Genomic DNA, 20,694 nt, shown 5'->3' on the forward strand with positions numbered 1-20,694 from the left:
TGGAGTCAAGTAAAAATGCAGAGTAACAGTATAAGTTTTTAAATAAACTTATAACTTAAGTGTTAAAGTGGTGTGGAGGAAAGGTCACAATGATAATATTGTAATGAAGCCATAACAGATAATACAACGGCTAGAAATTACCTCTGCAACGAATGTTCAGGTCTCAACAATAAAAATTAATGCTCTATTCAAACAAGGGAAACTACAACATTATGAGAGTTAAATACACATTTTACAGCTACAGAAAAGGACAATTTAAAGATATTGTTATCTTAATTTACACTAACACCTCGAACACTTTTAAATCAAATTTAATAATGGTTGGACAGTGACATTTATGATTATGGCTAATATTAATCATGTTTCTGTATTTAAATAAAAATATACTTGTGCTATAATTAATATATTTCAAAGTAAGCATTTCAGATAATAAAAACCTCAATTAGGATGAAATATATAGCCTCATCAAATGCAAATCATTTTTCAGAAAGAATCACCATGTATGGTCGTTTAAATGTACAGGCACAAAATGTGCACCTCAAGCAAGACGGGGAAGTGACAAACAGCAAATTACATAGTTTAGAATGTTTCTGGATATTTATTCTGCCAACTCTGAAAGTCTGTCCTCTTTGGTTAGAGTTGTTTCTAAGGGCTAAAAATAAATAATTTGGCATGAAGCAAAAGACATTGCGGATACTGGGATTCAGTACTAGTCCATTTTGGTATTTGTCAATAATTTGTCATGTCTTTAGTGTACATTATGCTTTTCCTTAGATTAGTCCTCTTCAGGTGGTCCTAGCTTTTATGGCTATACGGTATCTTAATATACTTTGTAAGAATTTAGTTTATGTTAATTTTGTAACGGTTCATTTATAAACACAGCACAAATTATTTTTAAAGATTTAATATTTTATCTATATAAAGAATGCTTCGTATTTTAACAAATAAGATCTTTTTAGAAAAGATCATGGAGTATTTTCACTTAAAAAATTATAAATGTTAGCCACTACTGGATTAAATTTATGTAACTTCTTTATTATAGAACACTCCCATGTGCGATTAGAATGAATTTATACAGTTATGCTATTTCTAAAAAGAGCAATGTTATTAGATAAGAAAAAGAGGTAATTTAGTAGCAATTATCCTGAAACAGTAGTTTGAAATTAAGAGTTACTCGTTTGACATAGTCAAGTATGAAATAGGATTTTTTGAATTATGTTCCCTACTTTAATGGATATTATTAACCCAATACTGTGACCATGGAACCTGTTGGTGCCAACTGGCTGAGGACACAGGGGTATATGAGGTTTACAGGGATCCCCTGGATCTGGTATCTGCATACTGGTTCACTGAAGAGTGTCATGTAAGGTCTCTAATGAAAACCTGTGTCACACTGGTCATCATAATCATTGTGAGGTGTGTGTACCGATAATATGTAAGGAGTTAGGTACACATAGACACATAATTTTCAGTGTGAGTTAAGGCAGGTCACCAGAAAGGGATCAACATACTCCTGTCAGGCAAGAGAGAAGAGATGCTTATCTCTGGGTGGCTGTCAAGCGTATTATGTATTGTCTACTTCACAAATGGAAGCCTATCTACAATCTGAGCACCAGGCTAATCAAGAGATTATAAAAACTGACAAGAAAGGAGCACAGAGAAAAAAACTACTAATGGGAGGAGAGATGGGGAATCCTGTTCACAAGTTAAGACAATGGATTTTTGTACTGTAACTGTAACTGTAGAGACACAAACTGCATCCTTCACCTAGGAGACAAGCTGACAGCATGCTTCTCTTATGAGCAGAGGGTCACAGCTAACTTTGCTGCTAAAAGCTGGGACAAAGATTTTTTTGGGTGAGACAACCTTTATGAGACATGAAAAATGTGTTAGTTAAGTTTAGGCCCCGGCTTTTTTTTTTTGTTAAGTAAACTTAGATTTGTTTATAGTGAAAACAAGTATAAGTGCTGTGTGTTAAGCTGAGCTGTGGTCTAAGGAATAACTGGGAAGCTGTGGTGTACTGTCCCTTTGGGAATAGCGGGTCTGGTAATTGTGTGAGTGTCCAGTGGTTTAGGGGCTGGACACTGCCGGCATGCTTGGAGGACTTGGGTTTTGGAGTGTGCCTATCACTAACCTGGGAAGAGTGAGTGGGGCCTGTGGAGGCCTGGAGCAGAAAGTTTGTGTTGCCAGTAGCTGATGGAGTCAGAGAGTGATCCACAGTGGGCAAGTGGTGCCTTATAACCCTGGGTATCCCTGGCAAGCATCACAAATACCTTACAACTTAGAATTACTTCCTGATCTCCTACTAGTTGTCACATTTGTCTTTAAATGCTAGAATGTCACATACACAACAGAAAACCAGTCACTGAATTAGAGATAAGGTGGGTGAGGTCATAAATTTTTATCACCACCGACATAGTCTCTCTAATATCCTGGGACTGACACGGCCACAACATGGCATACAGCCACTGAATTATGAAGTTTAGCTCCGCAAAACAAACAATTTTACTTCACTTAAAATAAAAATCAGAGGTCATTGCTGAGAGATTTCTCAATTAATACTGAAGTAACTGAAATGGTTCAGACCTTGCCCCTTTTAGGAGAAGCTTCTTTTGGGGAATCAGCATCATCAACAGCAGGATTATACTCCCAGACTACGATATCATTCTCAACATCTTTAAGGTTGAAGTTCACTAATTTGTTTAAGGAGAATCCTCCAATCTGGAGAGAGCAGAGGAAAAGAGGAAAATACACCGGACATCTTTTTTATGTGAAGGATTTCAAAGCAGCCTCCTCCATAGTATTAATCATTCAGAAAAAAGTCAGTATTTTAAAGATGTACAACAATACCCATAATAAAGGCTTACTGAATTGTCATTCAATAGAGTTCTTTCTCCCCAGTTAATCTGTTTTCTGCTTAAATGTCACCAATTCACACTACAACTCATTAGCAGATTTTCAAAACGAGAAATTACATCCAATATCCATCTAGTTATGATTCATAGTTGTATCTTTACTTTGTTAAAAGTTCCATCACATGGCTTTAAATAAAATTTTATAAATAGATCGATTTTGATTCTTTAACCAAGCTCAAGAGCTGTATGTAAATGGCGGGTGTGTAAAGAACTCTGAAATATGCTAATAATAAAAGAAGTTTGAAGAAGTCTGTTCTAGGACTAGGATAAACTTTAAGTGCCTAAGTCCCATTCAAAGTTACTGAGTAGTTTTTGAAAACTTTACACGTAGGATACCACCTTAATTAATCCCCCTTGTTCATAGGCATTATGATACAGTCTTTAACTACATAACTGCATATTATTTTTTTCCCTATAGGACCCCCGCCTTATCAGTGCACAGTATGGATCTGCATTAGAGGTGAATCAGGACTGCGCAGCGAAGGAGATGGAGCCACACACTGAACAATGAGAAAACAAAAGAGCAAACAACTGCTCATTAAGTGAGCACCACTCATTCCGTGCACTGAATGAGGCTAGTATCCTGTGGAAAATAGTATGTGATTACGTAATTAAAGATGGCATCATAATGCTTGCGCACAGAGGGAGGGATTAAAATTGCTCAACTAACCTTAATTGTAGCATGTTCTTTTAATATATATTATGCACACAAAAACTATATTGATATTTTGCTGTTGGTGACTAAGTGTCTTCCTCTCCTGCACAAGGGATAGGCAAGAAACAAGCAGGTAATAATTAAGTTACAATTATAAAAGATTTAGAAAATATCACTCTCAGATTGATAATACTTAAATAGCACATACCCACAATCCCAAATAAACAGGCAGAAATGGCTCTTTCCTCTGTTGTAGAAAGAAAATGACCATTAAAGCAAACACGTAAGATGGCAAACCTCCTTCTTCAGGACGATCAGCACAACACAGCTATAAAAAAATTGAAACACATTAATATTTTTCCGCACCAGGCTTTTTATTTTTTATTATTATTTATCTATAATCATTCTCCTATTTGCAAAACCGTTAGTCAACTTAAATACTGTAATAGAGAGCGAAGATTTATATAACTCATTTGTCCCCATGTTGTGGGATGTGTTTGGTTTGAAATGACTTCATGTAGTCATTAAAATCACAACCAGTGTTCTAGTACAAGAATACTGAAATCACTTTTCTTGTATGCATTCCATTCTGATAAACTTCCAGCCATACAAGCTATTGGTTATACGCAATGATTGGGATTTTCAACGGGGATGAAGAGACATTGAGTCAATGGGATCTTGACATAATTCCCTTCAGCTTCTTGAATAAACTGCTCATTTTCAGTTTATAGAGTTATGGTATAATAAATTCAGAATTGTGACTCTTATCTTTGTACTGTAATCTTCTCAAGCTATTCCAGAAATCAAGACTTAAGGTGGCATATGTGGTATGTATACCCAGAGTACTGTCTAACATTCACAAAGATGATTGGGTTTTTTAGGACTCCAAACTTCACTATTTTAAAACGACTTGCTATATGAAATAAACATACCCTACCTTCCATCAAACACATATACTTGCATCAAATACTCAAAGATTTCACTCATTTTTCCCCACACAAACTCTTCCTAATTTATTTCCATTAACTTCCAATGTGAAATTACCTCATTTGACAAATTTTAAGAATTCTTCACAAATAATCTTCCCCTTCTATGCACTTGAGACACGTTTGCAGCTGGTACTCAGGGGCAGAGAAGTTGGGATTTCATAGGCAATTTTTTAAAAACTAACAGATAAAGATTTGCATAACAACATCTTTATAAATTGAAAGTGTTGCTATTAACGTAGTTAGACTCTCAGCAAGCACGTAACAAAAGTGTTTGTACTAAAAAAAACAACAACCATATTGTTGCTTAATGTCAAGAAATTCCAGCTAGAGTTTCACATCAACCTCTATTATTATATACAGAATGCTGCCTATGTAAAGAGATCTTTAACTAGAAAGGCAATGTGGCACAGTTGTGGTTGCTGTGTACACTATAATTTAGTGCAACTATCTACTCATATGTGCATCAGTTAGATAATCTCAGTCAGTGCATGCACATAATTGGCAAGGAAAATAATATACTGCACATAACAAATATTGTATTCCTCATAGGAGGATAACCTGTGTGTCAAATTAAAATTCAAACACATTTTTGAATTATAAAAACCTAATAAAGCAACTGAAAGTTTCTTAAAAGCATGAAATACTGTTCTATTTAGATCATTCAAGCAACTGAATAGATTCTTCTTGTAAAGTTAGAAAAAAAAAGTCACTCAATCTAAACCAGCAATTTTCAGCTTTCAGTACTGGAAGCACCTTTTCCATAGCAAGGTACACCATCTAGCTAACATAATGTAGCAATAGAAAGACAGGGCAATTGCAATCTGTTTGTGCCTGCCCACATCCCTCAACGTGGAGAACCCCGGCTCTAGATCATGCAAAATTTTAGACCAAAGAGTAACTTTTTCCCCAAGAAGAGACTTAGAGCAATCGCATTCCTAAACTACAACTGCAGATTTACTAGCATGACATTAGACTAAAAATATGAATGCCATGAAAACCAGGATGTATCTTGGTTAAACTTTTATACACTACCTACTCTCTTTTATTCAGGTGCCTGTTTTGAGAAACTCATCAGACAAGAGTTGGACAAAAAGAACTGTTTGAGACGTAAACACCCAGTTGTTTTTTTTTAATAAAAAAAACAAGACTCACCTTTGCCCAGTACCTGAAGGCAATCACTAGAGGTACAAGAGTTGGTTCTAGTTTTCCAAGAGTAGCCAAATGGTTTGTCGTCAGACAAGCATTTTCATTCCCTGCACTTACTTTACAAACAAGGCCACTACAATGACAAAGAAACAACCTGAAAATCCTGCAGGTGTTTTAAGGAAAGCTATATGTCAGATGAAATCTTACAAACTCTCTCAAAATTGAGGCTGTCATGAGAATTTTAACAGCCTCAGAAACTTAACATTTACAATTAAAGGAAGCAAACGAAACTGGTTTGTCCTGTGTATTTTTAGTTTTACAATTTAAACATTTTAAGCTTTTACAAGAGCAAAACCATTTTAAAATTCACAACAATTCACTACTCACTTTCTGGAGATTTTTTTTTAAGCAACTAAATCATTTAGTCAATTAATTAAAACATCATACACTGTCATTTACTTCCATGAATCAAAATAATTTCATTGTAATAACCCCATTAATAAAAAAAGTTCATAAATTATTTCCAAGTGCAGGAAAAAAATCACTAATGAAAGATCAAGTAGCTGCAAACAACTGGTGATAGATTCTACATCAGTAGGTAGTTACACAATATTTCATGAATCTTAAGTGGTATGTGGTAAGTGGGCAAAATAAAATGCCTCACTCCTTTTCTCATAGCACTAAAGCTATTTAAACTCCCCTTGCATTGTTTTTTAGGTTTTTTCCCATTTGATATTAAATCTGCATTGTCTAGAAGGGAAGAAAGGAAATGTTCTACTTTAGCAAATCATCCCCAGTGCAGAGGGGTGCACAGTGAAAAAAATAAAAAGGTTTTTTTTGTTTGTTTTTTAAAAGAGGGGAAGGGGGGTTGAGGAAGAAATAACCCTTACCCTCTTATTCTAGGCTAGGAATGACTTGCCCATAAGTGTTTGTGTCAAGATCCATGGAACTGTAATAATTTAGTACAGAAATGTTATTTTTTCAGGTGTGGGTATGTGTAATTTACATTGCTATATGCTATTAGAACACACAAATTGACAACGGAGACCTTTGCTTTTCTCTGCACACCACCACTGGTACTCTAGCATGGAAATCTGCATCAACATCAATAAAAGATTCTGGGAGGGAAAAAAAGAAAAAGCCACATTAAGCACACTATTAATAAAAAGCTTTGTGTTTAAGGAGAAACTCATGTAGTGCAAGGAGTAGAAATAGATTCTGGGTCTATCAGTCTGGCTATTAAAAGATTCACCTTAAATTAGAGATCTGACCAACTCAAGTATGAAAGTAGAAAGTTCAGTCTGATGGGTCAGTATTGACAGACATTGTGTTAATTTAGATTTTGAACATATGAAAGGAAAAATGCGGTCCAACTATATAAATGTTTCTAAACAAGATCACATTGTTGGTAGAGGAGGCAGCGGCTTAGCAGTTGTGTTAAAGAAAATGCTACAAGGAAAAATTAAACAACTTTCAATAGTATATACTGTAGCTATCAATAAGCATACCTGCTTAATATTGTTTTCAATGTATTCATCTAGGTTGTTGGTTTTATGGTAGACAGGTTAAGGATCCAGAATAATTTCAGTACTTTTTCAGGCAACAGATGACATTACAAAAATGATGGATGAAGGGGTGTAGGGTAATCTCAGGTAAACAGAATTAAACCATTTAAGCTAATTTTCCTCAATATCCTATTCAGACTTCTTATCTAGATATTACACCAGCCCTATTGACATCATATAAATCTGCCTTTAATAGGTCTATTTTATTGGGATCATTCTCCCTTTCTGTTTTTTCTGTCCTTTCCTCTATCAACTTTAGACAATCCAATTCTCACACCCAGTTCTTCTTATTGTTGGTCTCTTCACATTCTCATTTTTCCTTTCAAATAGGCTTCAGTCTCTTGCTTTGATAACAGTTAACTTAGTTTTTTGTTTTATATTTATGGGGTCAGCCGCTGCTCAAATAGCCAATAAACTATAGCACATCATGCCACTTCGGGGTTTTAAACTTGCTGACCAGTTCAAAACAGCTTTGAAATCAGCCAGTCAAAATGATCTAGCTCTATTGCGCTATATGCTGCCTTGCTCAGTATGTTTTCCACAGCTATAGGAAAGACAGATTAGGAGAGCTACAGTAAATGAAAATACCTACTTTCCCAGGATGAACCCCTACAGGCTTTCTTTAAAGTGGCAACCAAAACCTCTACACACACAAATACAAGTGACCTATTAGTGTAGAAGCATTCTTTGATGATGCTACAGAACAGCAAGAAATTAACTGGGAAGTGCTCCTGAGGCCATGCACAATGAAGGAAACACTTTATTCTTTATCAATTTTAGTACAAGCAACTTGTCACATAAATGTTTTCTTCCATGTTCTAATTTCCAATTAGATTTCACTGTTCCAAAGCAGAGGTTACTATTTTATACCCAGGTGTTTGTTTATTGCTGAACCAGAGTGGAAGGACAAAGTTAATCTCATTCTCCCCTAGGTTATGCAAATGACTAGTGAGGAAGGTATAAATACATTAAGATATGCAAAAAAAAGGCATAAAATCTAATTACTATATACATGTTTAATACACTTTCCTTTATAGCAATACATTTGTCCCCCTCTAAATTACAGTTATTCTATATCAGGAAATAGTTTACAACTTTTTGTTTTTTAAAGAACGATTCAGCTACTATAGATAAACTGGCCAAAGTAAACAGAGCACTACACTATTAACAAAACTGTATTTAAAGACAGTTTTAGAGTAACATGCTTTCCAACAAACATGTTAGCCAAATCTGTTTTTAAACTTCTTAGCATGTGGGAGGGCCTACGAGCATAATCTTTAAAAAAAATCCTTGACCTCTCAACTTGGGGGGGAAGGGTGGTTGGAAAGAGTGGAAAGAAGGGTAAAACCTCACACACACAAGATAAAATAGAAAAGGAGCCACCCTCCCTATCTTTTTCCTTTGTGTATGTTCTATTTAGATTGTAAAGACCCCGTTTTCAGCTGGGTTCAACCACCGATGTGCATAAATTAGGAGTGAGTGGAATTTTTTTTAGTACTTCAACATGCAGGTGATGAGTTTGCATATAAACATTCTATCTTGTGTACGAAACATCAGCACACCAAAACTATTTGTGCAGATGTGTGCACAAAATTGTATATACATCAAAGGAGGCTAGGATCTGAAAATAAGGCCTTAAGTACTTTGGGATGAAGACTAGTCTTTCAAGTAAGAAGCACCATGCACACCTATGCTGCTAGGTAAACCATCCTCACAAGCTAGCCTGTGGAAAGAGGGGCAGCACAATTTGCTTTGAGTTTGATGGCATCCCCATTCCTGATGTGAATGAGTGCACACAGCTGGAATTTCTACCAACAAAGGACATACTGGAGCTAGTATTTGAATGAAATACTAAAGAAACTAAATTCTTTAGATATTATACAAGTGATGCATTTAGTATCTACCATTATCAATCAAGGGTAAGTCATTTGTTGGAATACACATGACAAGCTGAACAGCTTGTCTGACAGCATTAGTTATGTAGTGTTGTAGCCGTGTCAGTCCTAGGATATTAGAGAGACAAGGTAGGTGATGTAATATCTTTTATTGGACCAACTTCTGTTGATGAGAGACTCTAAGGTATGTAAAGGAGCACACCTTACCCTAGGGAGATTCGCACTACATTATGGGCTAGTAGAGGAATATTACAATCAACCTCTATTTCTGTGATACCATCAGCAGTGCTCACAGAAACAGCTTGGGGATCATTATAGAATGTTACGCCTTAGAGTGTTGTGGTACACAGAATTTTAGGCTACCACCATATAATTCTATCCAAGGCACCACTCCTGCACCTGCACTAAGGCACCTGCTTAACTTCATGCACTGTGTAGTCTCATTTACTTCACATGCTTAAGTCCCTGCAAGATCATTGACCAAGTAAACATAGCAACATAAAAACGCCAACTGTTTTCCCTAGCTGTGAAGACATTTTGGAATTCAATGTACAAAATGCTCCCTCCCCCAATTATGTAAGCTTAATACCTTTACTCTTGTACCTGTCAATTTACTAGTGTATAAGAAGAATGAAACTATATACGGAGACAGACTTACGTTATTCTGTAAAAATGAAGCAAGCATTTGATTTGATGCATCTACTTAAAAAAAGTTTTGCATTCAGAGAAGTACTGTGATAATGGCAAGGGATGATTTTGAAATGAAACTGAAAGCAGTGAACAAGTATTTCTTACCACTATTCTTCAGACTTTCTTGTACAAGTAAGAGAACATCTGGTTGAGCCATCTGTGAAATGGAGTCAAATAATAGAAGTTTATTAAAAATCCATAATTAAAAATATTTTTCAAATATTTCAGTAGTTTAAATAATACTTTCATATTGAAAAGACAGAGAAGGTTCTTGTGTCTGGTGCAGGCTCACTGTGACACCTAAGGCAAGTCACAACATCTATCGCTCAGTTTCCCCATCTATAAAATGGGTATAAATATCCTGATCTGCCTCACAGCGTTGCTGGGAGGTTAGTTTTAACTCATTAGTATTTGTAAAGTGCTTTGAGTTCATTGGACTGAAGATGCTATTAGCGCAGAGTAATACCACTACTAATACTACTTTAACAACAGATTAAGATGATTTTAGTTAAGATACAGTTAACGATAGTGCCCCTCGGATCAATACATTTTTGTAAATACCACTTGGCACCTTTGTTATTACTTGCTTAAATGTTACTATAAAAGGCAATTAAGCCAATTTTACATCTATAATAAAAACCTGCTTACTTACATTGGCTGGAAACTGGACATCAATGTTTACGTCAGAAGTTTTGAAACCAAACCTGCTACAGGAGGAGCCATACAGCCTTAGCGAGCAATCTGCAAAGAAAGGAATTTTTTTGAATTTACTCAACATCTTAATCCAAATCCTGGGTTGGAGTATAGCCACTTTGCAATGTCTTGCCAGCAGATTCTAGTCCTAGAACTGGTGCAGACAGCCATTAGAGGATCACCCCAATTCTGAAGTATCTTTCAGTAGCACAACAGTTCCTACACTTTTTATCCCTACAGCTGGTGAAGGGATTGAGGTCACACCCATAAGGGCATGGCTTGAGCCTCCTCTAAGACCTGCTGATTCCCAGCAACTAAGTCAGTGGCAGTTGATGTAATTTAGAGCAACCTTCAGGCCAAAATGTTGGCACTACGTCACCAAGCAGAACATACTGGCAAAATCAAATTATATTAGTGGCACAACTTGTCAAAATCTTAGAGATGAAGATTACTCTTGTGGAGAAAGATACTTTTTCTTTTTAGTATATTTGACAATCAAACCAAATGGCAGAGTTATACCTGGCAATTTCTGGTGCAATAAATCTTCCATCGCTGTTTTAATTTTGAGTCTTTGTTCCAAATCCTCATTATTTAAGCCAAACTCTTGCACTACATTTTCAATGGCAACACCAATAGCTTGTATCTGGGAAGGTATTGGTGGAGGCAGGGTAGTCAGCAGTTCTTCTTCGTGCTTTTCCTTCAAGGACAACCATATTTTAACATATTTAAATTACTCTCTTCAATTGCTTTAATGAGGTAGGGGTGGGTACACGCAACCTACCGCCATAAACATTTCTGTCTGCCCGTCTATATTATCGAGCTAGTAAGCAGTTTTAAACAGTTGCTGCATTAGGACACAATTAAGGTCTAGAGAAACGAGGGTAGGTAGAAAGAATCATTGTATATCATTTATCTAGATAAAGAGTTAGAGACTACACAAGGTTTCAATAATTTACAAAAATCCATACACCTATATAAAAGGATAGAAAAATATCACTCTCCTTATAAGGAGTGGTATGAGATAATGAAGTTGAAGACAAAAGGGAAACCCTGTACATGCCTTTCAATTCCTTTTGTCTTCTGGGGCAAAGGTGGGGAAGGGGGGCAGGCGCAGCAGGAGTTTCTTTCAGTAATTATAAGATGTCAAGTGCTGTTATGCTGACAATAGTTTTAAATAAATATAAACATAAAGCTGTTATTTTAATTATTGATATATATTCTCTCATACTGGAGTATTCAACAACCTTTTCATTTTATCTAGGCTATTTAGAAAATGGCAATTAAAATTTTTAAATGCATTCTTACCAACTCATTTTAAATCAAATATATTATAGCTGTCAGAAGCCAGCAAATGACATATTAAGAAGAGAGCAGATACATTATACTATTACACAACTGATGAACAATAAATAAGGTTAAGTTATTGCAGCTTTTTATTACAAAACTTTAAAAGTTATGACTTACACAATAATACTGAATTATAATTAAAAGGAACTTTCATTTAATGTATAGTTATTAGGAGATATCAGTAGTATCCTAGAGGCAGTCCTGAGTTCACTCTATGCTGGAAAAAAGGTCTCAAATTACTTATTTGTTGCTTTTACCAATGTCAATGGCCATTGGTAGACATTATATAGAGAAGCACTCTATATAACACTAGCAGAATATTAAGCATGGTAAGAACAAGGCAAGACTTCAGGGCTAATATAATTGCATCATCATTAGCAAGATAACAATACTTAAACATAAAGCATGGATTTGTAAAAGTGTCATTAACTCACCTTTATGTTTTTCTTGTGCTTCTTCTCTTTAATGTGCTTATGAGCAAATGTCACCGACTCAATCAAAGCATCACACAATTTGCAGGTATATTTGGCTGTTGGGTAGTTTCGAGGACGCTAAAATTGAGATAGTTTATTGACTAAGATACAGAAAGATGTTACCTTCATTTCACACATCTGCCAAGGTTAGTTAAATTGTCCTAGGAAGTCCAAAAATACACCCTCGCTCTTTCCTAGCCCTAGGATTGCCACCTTTCTAATTGCTGGTAACCAGACCCCCAAGGCCCAGCACCTGCACCACCTCTTCCCCCAGGCCCCCATTCTCTGCCTCTGCTCCCCCAGGCCCTATCAGCATCACTCACTCCTCTCTCCTCCTCCCCATCACTTGCTGGATTGTCTCCAGGAACCTGCCTGCAGGTAGGAGGTGGCCCCAGCTGAGCAGAAGCTAGCATGGCCTGTCGCCTCCCCCCGCTCCATGGTAACTGAACTTTTGGTCTGGGTGCCATTTAGGGTTGCCAGGTCCCCTTTTCGACCAGACTTCCTGGTCAAAAATCAGGCACCTGGCAACCCTAAATGGCACCCGGACACAGACGCCAAAAAACGGATTGTCTGGGTAAAACCTGGACGAGTGGCAACCCTACCTAACCCCATTCTTAGGGCCAAGCTATTTGTATATCACATACAGAGATACTTGTAAATTCAAATACTAAATGTAGTCAAAAGCAAAAGGTACACTAATCCTCTTTTTATTCATTTCCAGCAACTGATCACCCATTTTGTTAAAATTTTATGGATTGGATCACTAATAACAGACCCTTTAGCTTAATAAAGTGGAATTCTTCAGTAAAAAGGCAAGCCTTTGATCTTCAATTCACAGATTAAAACCTATATGTGATAAAATATGCAAATACTGTATATACAAAGAGAGCTTTGTCACCTTCTTTAGTCTGTAAATGCAGTCTCTCTTTAATCGCTCTTCAGCCTGCTGCAACCCTAGTAGTTCCTTCACTGACAGCATCGACTCATCTATAACTGGGCCGTCCATATAGTCATCTTGATCATACTCCTCTTTTTCTGTCCTTCTTGCTCTCCTTGGTTTCCTATGTTTCTTCATTTCTTAAAGAGAGTTATCAGAACAAATATACTGTAACATTATTTCAGAGCATACGACAGAATGGAGAGTGACTAATACACTAAAAAAGGCAGACAAGATTACCTACTTGTCACACTTTTTCCTTTTCTGTCCTGTGCAAGTCATCTTTTCTGACAACTGCAATACCTCCCACTCCCCGGTGGTGCATATTCATACTATATCCTAAGGTATGTTTGTTTTGACTTTTACCGACTATTGGAGAATGACCTCTGAAGTATCAACCAACAGTCTGACCCACAAAAAGTCAGCAACGCTATTTAGAAATTCTTGTTTGATCCCCACTGGTTAACGCTAATGGCAACAGGTTCTATAATCAGTTTAAGACTCTCAAATTCTAAGGGATTAAGATGAGATGACATGCTATCCCTACAGAATTACTGACGCTGGATGAGTCCGCACTTCTGAACCTGAATATTTTAATATAGGAATTTTGATACTTCGGTATTCTGAAGTACCTAAGAAAATTACATGAAGGTTAGCACCTCTATACCTAAATTATACCCAGGCAGTAAACAGTGCATGAGTCATGTCATAGGCAGCTACAGAAGTATAGCTGATATGGACATTTTATTGAATCATGTATATAAGACACAGTGCAGATTTCCCCCCCAAAAGTCCCTTTACTTACTCCAACGTAAAGTATAGCCCTCATGTCAAGATACTATGGCAACATTATTTGTTTTATACCCAGAAATGAAAGCTTATTGTTCTTGTGGTGTCACCCATTGTTCAACCGTACCAGTATATTGGCTATGATTGTCTAGGTACAATTAAAATAGCAAATTAAAAACAAGACAGTGATCCTTTTTAGCAGCTCAGAAAAGGGAAGCAAACCCCCTTTTTCACCTTCATAAACGAATCCACTTGTGTAAAATAGATGTACTTATTTTAATACAACGAAGCCCTGCAAAATAGACAGTATGATAAATTTGTTGTGTTTACAGCTAAGCTTGTGGCAGAAGTCTAGGTGTAAATATGCTATCTATGCTTTGTGAGCAGCTTTATCAGCATTTTTGCAACAGTAGTTACTGGTCCAAAGTGTACAAATAAAAAACACAAGTGATCTTTGGCTCCAGCAGGAATGAGTAAGTACTGTCCAGATTTTCAAATGAGAGCCTGGATTACAGCTCACCTCTAGTTTAGGCACCTAAATAAAGTTGCCGGAACAATGGGCTCTTCCAAGTGCTTTTGAAAATCTTTCTTACTCTGAAATCCTTCCACTGGCATCAGATTTTTTTTTCCTGTATTGATTTTTAGATGCCAACTCCAACAAGCAGAAAGAGAATTCATGCTCTGATATTTAAGAAGGTTGCCCTTGAACCCCATATCTTTCAAGAGGCACTGTCAACTTTCATATTCTACTTTTTAAAAAAAATAACGTTGCTATAAAGAACCCCTAAAATTACTAGGGGTGAAAAATTGGGATTTTTTTTTCAATTTATTTGAGCATTTGATAGCACTTTGTCGAGTTAGCTTCCCATTTGTGTAGGCCATCCCCAGCAAGAGGAAAAATTAAAACAAACCCAAACATTTGATTGTGAAACCACAAAAAATAGCAGGGAGATTCAGCATATATAGTGTCTCAAACTACTTTTGATTGAAACAATGCAAACGAGATTTCAAGGTGATAAAAGGAATACTATATCAGCTTCTGTCTAGCAGTGGTCTTATGCTTTTTAACTCCTGAAAATGAAAAAATGCCAGTCTGTGTCCTCTGCAATTCCATCTCTCCCCAATAACTTCAGTCTTCCTTCAGTCTGTTGCAATAGCTGGGAAAGACAAGTCTCTGGTATTTTACTCATCTCTCAACTTTTAAGATATTCCTCCTAAGTGAATAGATCCAGTGCCTGCATCTGCTGTTCATAGCTTTCCTCCAACAGCAATATAAAAACACTCCTTTCCCTGCTGCTCATTGACAAATTAGCCCAATGGCTAATGATATGTCTACGCAGCATTTTGGATCAAGGAAAAGCAAACCTCTCAGCTCACGTTGACAGTCTTGGGCTAGCAGGACTCACACCTGTTCTAAAAACTACTTGTGTAGACAGCACTTTGAAGTTGTGGCTCAGGCTGGAGCCTGGGCTCTGAAATCCACCCTGCTCCTTAAGCTTCAGAGCCTGTGAATTCAACAGCAGCTTAGTGGCCACCTTTCTTCTCTTCCTTCTCAAAAAAACAAGCCAGTAGCTCTCTAGCTTCATTCAGTCCACTCACCTGGTCAAAATATCTATTCATTCAGTTCAAGGGAGTTTTCAAACTCTGGCTCTCAGGGTTCTGACAGACAGTCATGAAACTGATCACAGCCTTGTTAGTGTCACTCTTCTATAGCTAGGCAAAGCTACCAACAACAGAGCCCTCTACCTGCAAACTCAGGAAGATAATACTGCATCTGTTTACATCCTGGGCTAAAAACTTTTTAAAAAACTTAAAATCCTGCAGAAAGTGATGGGCGAGGGGCCAGAAGACTTTTACACATTGCTAAAGAGCATATGAATCACAGTTTGAAAATTAACAATAGTTCCAGCTACTCTAAGAATTCACCAATGTAAGATTTGTTTAGAAGCCTCTCAATAGCCAATAAATAAGTCAAAACTTGGAAACAATCTAACCACCTTCATGCCAATAGCAAGTAGGAAATATTCCTAGGAAGCAGGAGGTCTAAACCATCAGTTTCTGCTCAACTTTAAAACAATAAAATCTTAAGTTTCTAATCCTTTTGGGAGTTCTGCTTTACCACCATGTATGTAGCTTCAATGCTACTGTTCAGAACCCTGTAAGCAGCAGCGTAACTGACAAGAATAATTTAAATTTCACTCAGCTGCTATTTAGAGAAAGCTATGACCAGAGACTGCAAGTATAACTCAACACCCAAAAGCAGACCCGCACAACCCACCATTCTTTCAGCAGACAAGAGGCTGGAGTAAGGCTAGAGGAGCAGAGACCCCATCTCCATATAGCTGCAACAAGGCTGGGCAGAGTGTGCGTTTTCTCCCTACCAGCAGCAGGTTAGTGATGTGTCCTTCAAATTTATCTGGTACCTACCAGCCAGAAGCTGATAGTAAAATGAGCAAGCAGGGTCTAGGCCCAGATAGTACTCTGCTAGAAGTCCTAGTAGCAAAAAGGTAGAGAACTAAGTCTAATTGACTTTTCCCCACTTTGACTTACTCGGTGTCACCCCCTCCCTGCCATTCTTTCATACTGACTCTCTAGCTAATGGCAGTAAAACATTTCAGCTCTGCAATAGTCCTGTCATTATGCTCTTACAGAACTTTCCCTCTCCATGATCAATATCAATCCTCTGATTAATAAAATTTGGAAATCAAATAAGTGACAATGCATGGAATTCTGCTGCTCATCATAAGTTAATACTAAATTTTATGAGCATTGAAATAGCTGTTTATAAAACAACAATATGCAAAGTGAGTAAAAACTCCTATCATGACTTGATAGCTATAATATTAGTTGAGACCAATTAAATGGTAGACTAAGTATTTAAACAGAGTATAAAAAGCAACTCATCCCATGTCTTCACTGTATCATCTTTCCTTTAGTTCTTAAAAATGAAACAAGAAAGGTAATAGGTAATTAAAAAAAGGTAATAATTGGAGATATACCAATCTCCTAGAACTGGAAGGGACCTCGAAAGGTCAACGAGTCCAGCCCCCTGCCTTCACTAGCAGGACCAATTTTTGCCCCAGATCCCTAAGTGGCCTCCTCAAGGATTGAACTCACAACCCTTGGTCTGAAATGACTACTTAATGGATAGAAACTCTAATACAGTGAGTTTATCTGTATAGTCCCACTTATCCAGTATATTTAAATTTGTATACTCATTCAGTATCTGTGAAGTACAAGAGGAGACACAAATATAAGCTATGAATTTCCATAAGAGGCCACCAAAAGGCTCAGGGTACATCTACAATGCAAAAAAAAAAAAAAAAAAAAAGCGAGTCTCAAAGCCCAAGGCAACTGACAAGCTCACACTACGGAGCTAAAAAGAACAGTGTAGATGTTCTTGCTTGGCCTGGAACCCGGGTTTTGTGATCCACCGCCTTGCTGGGTTTCAGAGCCTAGGTTCCAGCCTGAATGGGAAAATCTACACTGCTATTTTTAGCCCCGTAGCAACTGCTCAGGTCAACAGACCTGGGCTCTGAGATTGCTGCCGCAGGGTTTCTTTGGCAGTACAGACATACCCTTAGTGCCCTAGATTAAGCTTCAATCTTGAAACCTGGTTCACTTATTCATTACGGGTTGCCATCAGTTCAGTTCTGCTTAACCAGCCGCAATGAGGCAAACAGCACCACCTCTAGTAAAAGACAGAGACAATGCTTGAGAAGCTACCAGATGGAACATGGGAGCCAGAGGTTCCATGGCAGTTGATTGAGTGAAGGAGTTGAAGGGATGGGGAGATGTAATAAAAACTTGTTAAGGACAACCAAGGGCTAGTCTATGTTGGAAACTTAGATCGGTGTAGCTCTCCCTCAGGAGTGTGAAAAATCCATACCCCTGGGAGATGTGGCTATGCTGACCTAACCTCTGGAGTAGACAGCAGTAGGTCAGTGGAAGAATTCTTCTCTTGACCTAGCTACTGCCTCTCAGGGAGGTGGATTAACAACAGAGATGTGAGAACCCCTCCCATTGCTGCGGCAAGTGTCTACACTGAAGTGCTGTAGCTTTGCCACTGCCACGTTTTAAGTGTAGACACAGCTAAAGTGTGCCACAGGGACTCAGAGTCAAAGCCAAGTCTACCCCAGGGTGGACTGTTGTTAACTAGTATTAAAGTTTGTATTGGTGACCCCTTTCACACAGCAAGCCTCTGACTGTGACTCCTCCCTATAAATTAAAAATGGGGGGGGGGTAATTTAATGGGAGCTCAGGGATGTCAGCCCCACTGAGCTGACAGCTCGCGACCCCCTTTTAACCACCTTTAACCCCCGGTGGGGTCACAACCCCCAGTTTGAGAACCCCTGATATGCATTTGTTTTATGGTATAAGTATGATTTTTCTTGAAATATTTGGAAGACAGTTTCAGTAAAAGGACAGAAGACAAATATCCAATTTAAATGAAAAAACAAAAATACCACCCCTTCTGCCTCCCACACACAACCTCAACAACTCAAAAAATTCTCTTTTGACCTTTTCTGTAGCAATGTTCCTAATCATCCTGTTAAATGTCAAATGGCCTTTATTTCTTCTTCACGTCTCATTTTCCTCCATATTTTCTCTCTTTAGTTCTTCCATTACTGTTCCATTTCTCTCTTACTAGTACCTCATTAAACCCTCTCAATACCTGTATTCATCATCTTTCATCTTGCTTATACTGAAGTAGTAAGTGAGGATATGAGAGAGGTCTATAAAGCCATGAATGGTGTGAAGAAAGTGAATTAGGAAGTCTTATTTACCCTTTTACATACCCCAAGAACTAGAGGTCACACGATGAAAATAAGGCAACAGGTTTAAAACAAGCATAAGGAAGTATTTCTTCTCACAACACAGTGTCAACCTGTGGAACTTGTCAGAGGACGTTGCGAAGGGCAAGAGTATAACTGGGTTCCAAAAAGAATTAGCTAAGTTCAGGGAGAATAGGTCCATCAATGGCCATTAGCGAAAATGGTCAGGGACACAACTCCAGGCTCCGGGTGTCCATAAACATCTCACTGCCAGAAGCTGGGACTGGAGGATAGGTGATGGATCGATCGCTCAATAATAGCCCTGTTCTGTTCATTCCCTCTGTAGCACCTGGTTACCGGCCACTTGTTGGAAGACAGGATCCTGGGCTAGATAGACCATTTGTTTGATCCAGTATGGCCGTTCTTATGTTCTAATATTGCCAGTCACCTCATTTATATCTCCAGAGACAAAATGCTATCATATACCAGTTTAACAAAATTCCCCTTTCATCAAGCTATTCTAGTTCTCACTCTCTAGCACTGCACAATGGCACTGCAAATCTTCACATCAAGGAAGTTTAACAAAAGACAAAGTCTAGATAGCAGCCCTCAGCATAGTTAAACTTTACAAGGTTTAGCACAAGGAAAAAAAAATACACTCCTCGCCCTTTTTGGGGCAGGGAGGGGCAGCAGGGGAAGAATAGAGACAAGTCAGTCACTCACTGTTCTTTTTAAAAAACTAAAACCTTTTTAAGCATGTGGTTTACAGTGTCTCACCATCCAATTTGGTGCTTCTCTACTTGAAGGTCACTACACTATCAGGATAACACTTTGTGCCAAGATTGGTGAATATGTCTCTACAGTATGGATCTTATTCTTCTCTCCTTACAGAGGAAAAGTTCCTATTCAAATCAGAATAAGCCCCGCCCCATGACACCTTCCTATTTTACACAATAGTGTAAGGCAGGAGTTGGCAACCTTTCAGAAGTGGCGTGCCGAGTTTTCATTTATTCACTCTAATTGAAGGTTTCACGTGCCAGTAATACATTTCAACGTTTTTAGAAGGTCTCTTTCTATAAGTCTATAATATATAACTAAACTATTGTTGTATGTAAAGTAAATAAGGTTTTTAAAAATGTTTAAGAAGCTTCATTTTAAATGAAGTTAAAATGTAGAGCGCCCTGGACCGGTGGCCAGGACCCAGGCAGTGTGAGTGCCACTGAAAATCAGCTCACATGCTGCCTTCGGCACATGTGCCATAGGTTGCCTACCCCGGTGTAAGGCTTTTATAGTTTTATTTTAAGTTACAGATTGAAACATGTATAGAAGTTACCTGCATGAGAAGATAACATATTAAGTTAGCTATTTTCCATGTTGTCTTATTCCCATTTCCTTTTCACTTTTTTTAGCTAATTTACTGAACAAGTTGTATGTAAGTTTACCATATGGTCTTGCAGCAAGTAATGTCAATCACTTGTGCAACTTCTTCAACAATGCCTATAGATTGGAGAGATTTATATCAAGTTGTATCTTGGAAAAAAGCAGAATATTAAAGTTGCAGACTGGGACATCACACTTGTTGTTATATAACTTGTCTAAAGTTTATAAAGTGATTAACCTACCAAACCAACAAGATGGTTTCATAGTACGACCAGTTTATAAAAACAATCTTTGTATCATATATTGTAACAATATTGCTTAAAATGCTGCCATTGAGTACAGTCATACTTTGCAAGATAGAAGTGTTAAGGAACAGAAATCGTTTTACTTAGTTTTTTGCATTAACAGTGAACCTTAAAGTTGTACTTTCCAGACATGCACACAG

At 37.5% G+C, this 20,694-nt stretch overlaps 1 protein-coding gene across 4 annotated transcripts in view; it reads right to left on the reverse strand.

Moving 5' to 3' along the window:
* The window catches only part of TUT7 (terminal uridylyl transferase 7), a 46,939-nt gene that overhangs the window by 23,226 nt on the left and 3,019 nt on the right, over window positions 1–20,694 (reverse strand). For 3 of the 4 annotated variants that reach the window (XM_039545938.1, XM_039545940.1, XM_039545939.1), the window contains exons 3-11: window positions 13,267–13,445; window positions 12,330–12,446; window positions 11,068–11,245; window positions 10,508–10,596; window positions 9,961–10,012; window positions 6,754–6,823; window positions 5,712–5,838; window positions 3,779–3,898; window positions 2,587–2,721 (exon numbers count right to left, since the gene is read on the reverse strand). In XM_039545938.1, coding sequence (XP_039401872.1) covers window positions 2,587–2,721; window positions 3,779–3,898; window positions 5,712–5,838; window positions 6,754–6,823; window positions 9,961–10,012; window positions 10,508–10,596; window positions 11,068–11,245; window positions 12,330–12,446; window positions 13,267–13,445 — 1,067 coding nt within the window. Of the gene's footprint in view, window positions 1–2,586; window positions 2,722–3,778; window positions 3,899–5,711; window positions 5,839–6,753; window positions 6,824–9,960; window positions 10,013–10,507; window positions 10,597–11,067; window positions 11,246–12,329; window positions 12,447–13,266; window positions 13,446–17,672; window positions 17,795–20,694 lie in introns of those variants that run through there. The other variant, XM_039545941.1, reaches the window with a different exon arrangement.

The sequence above is a fragment of the Mauremys reevesii genome, linkage group 6, assembly GCF_016161935.1.
Source record: "Mauremys reevesii isolate NIE-2019 linkage group 6, ASM1616193v1, whole genome shotgun sequence".
In the NCBI taxonomy this organism is placed as follows: domain Eukaryota; kingdom Metazoa; phylum Chordata; order Testudines; family Geoemydidae; genus Mauremys; species Mauremys reevesii.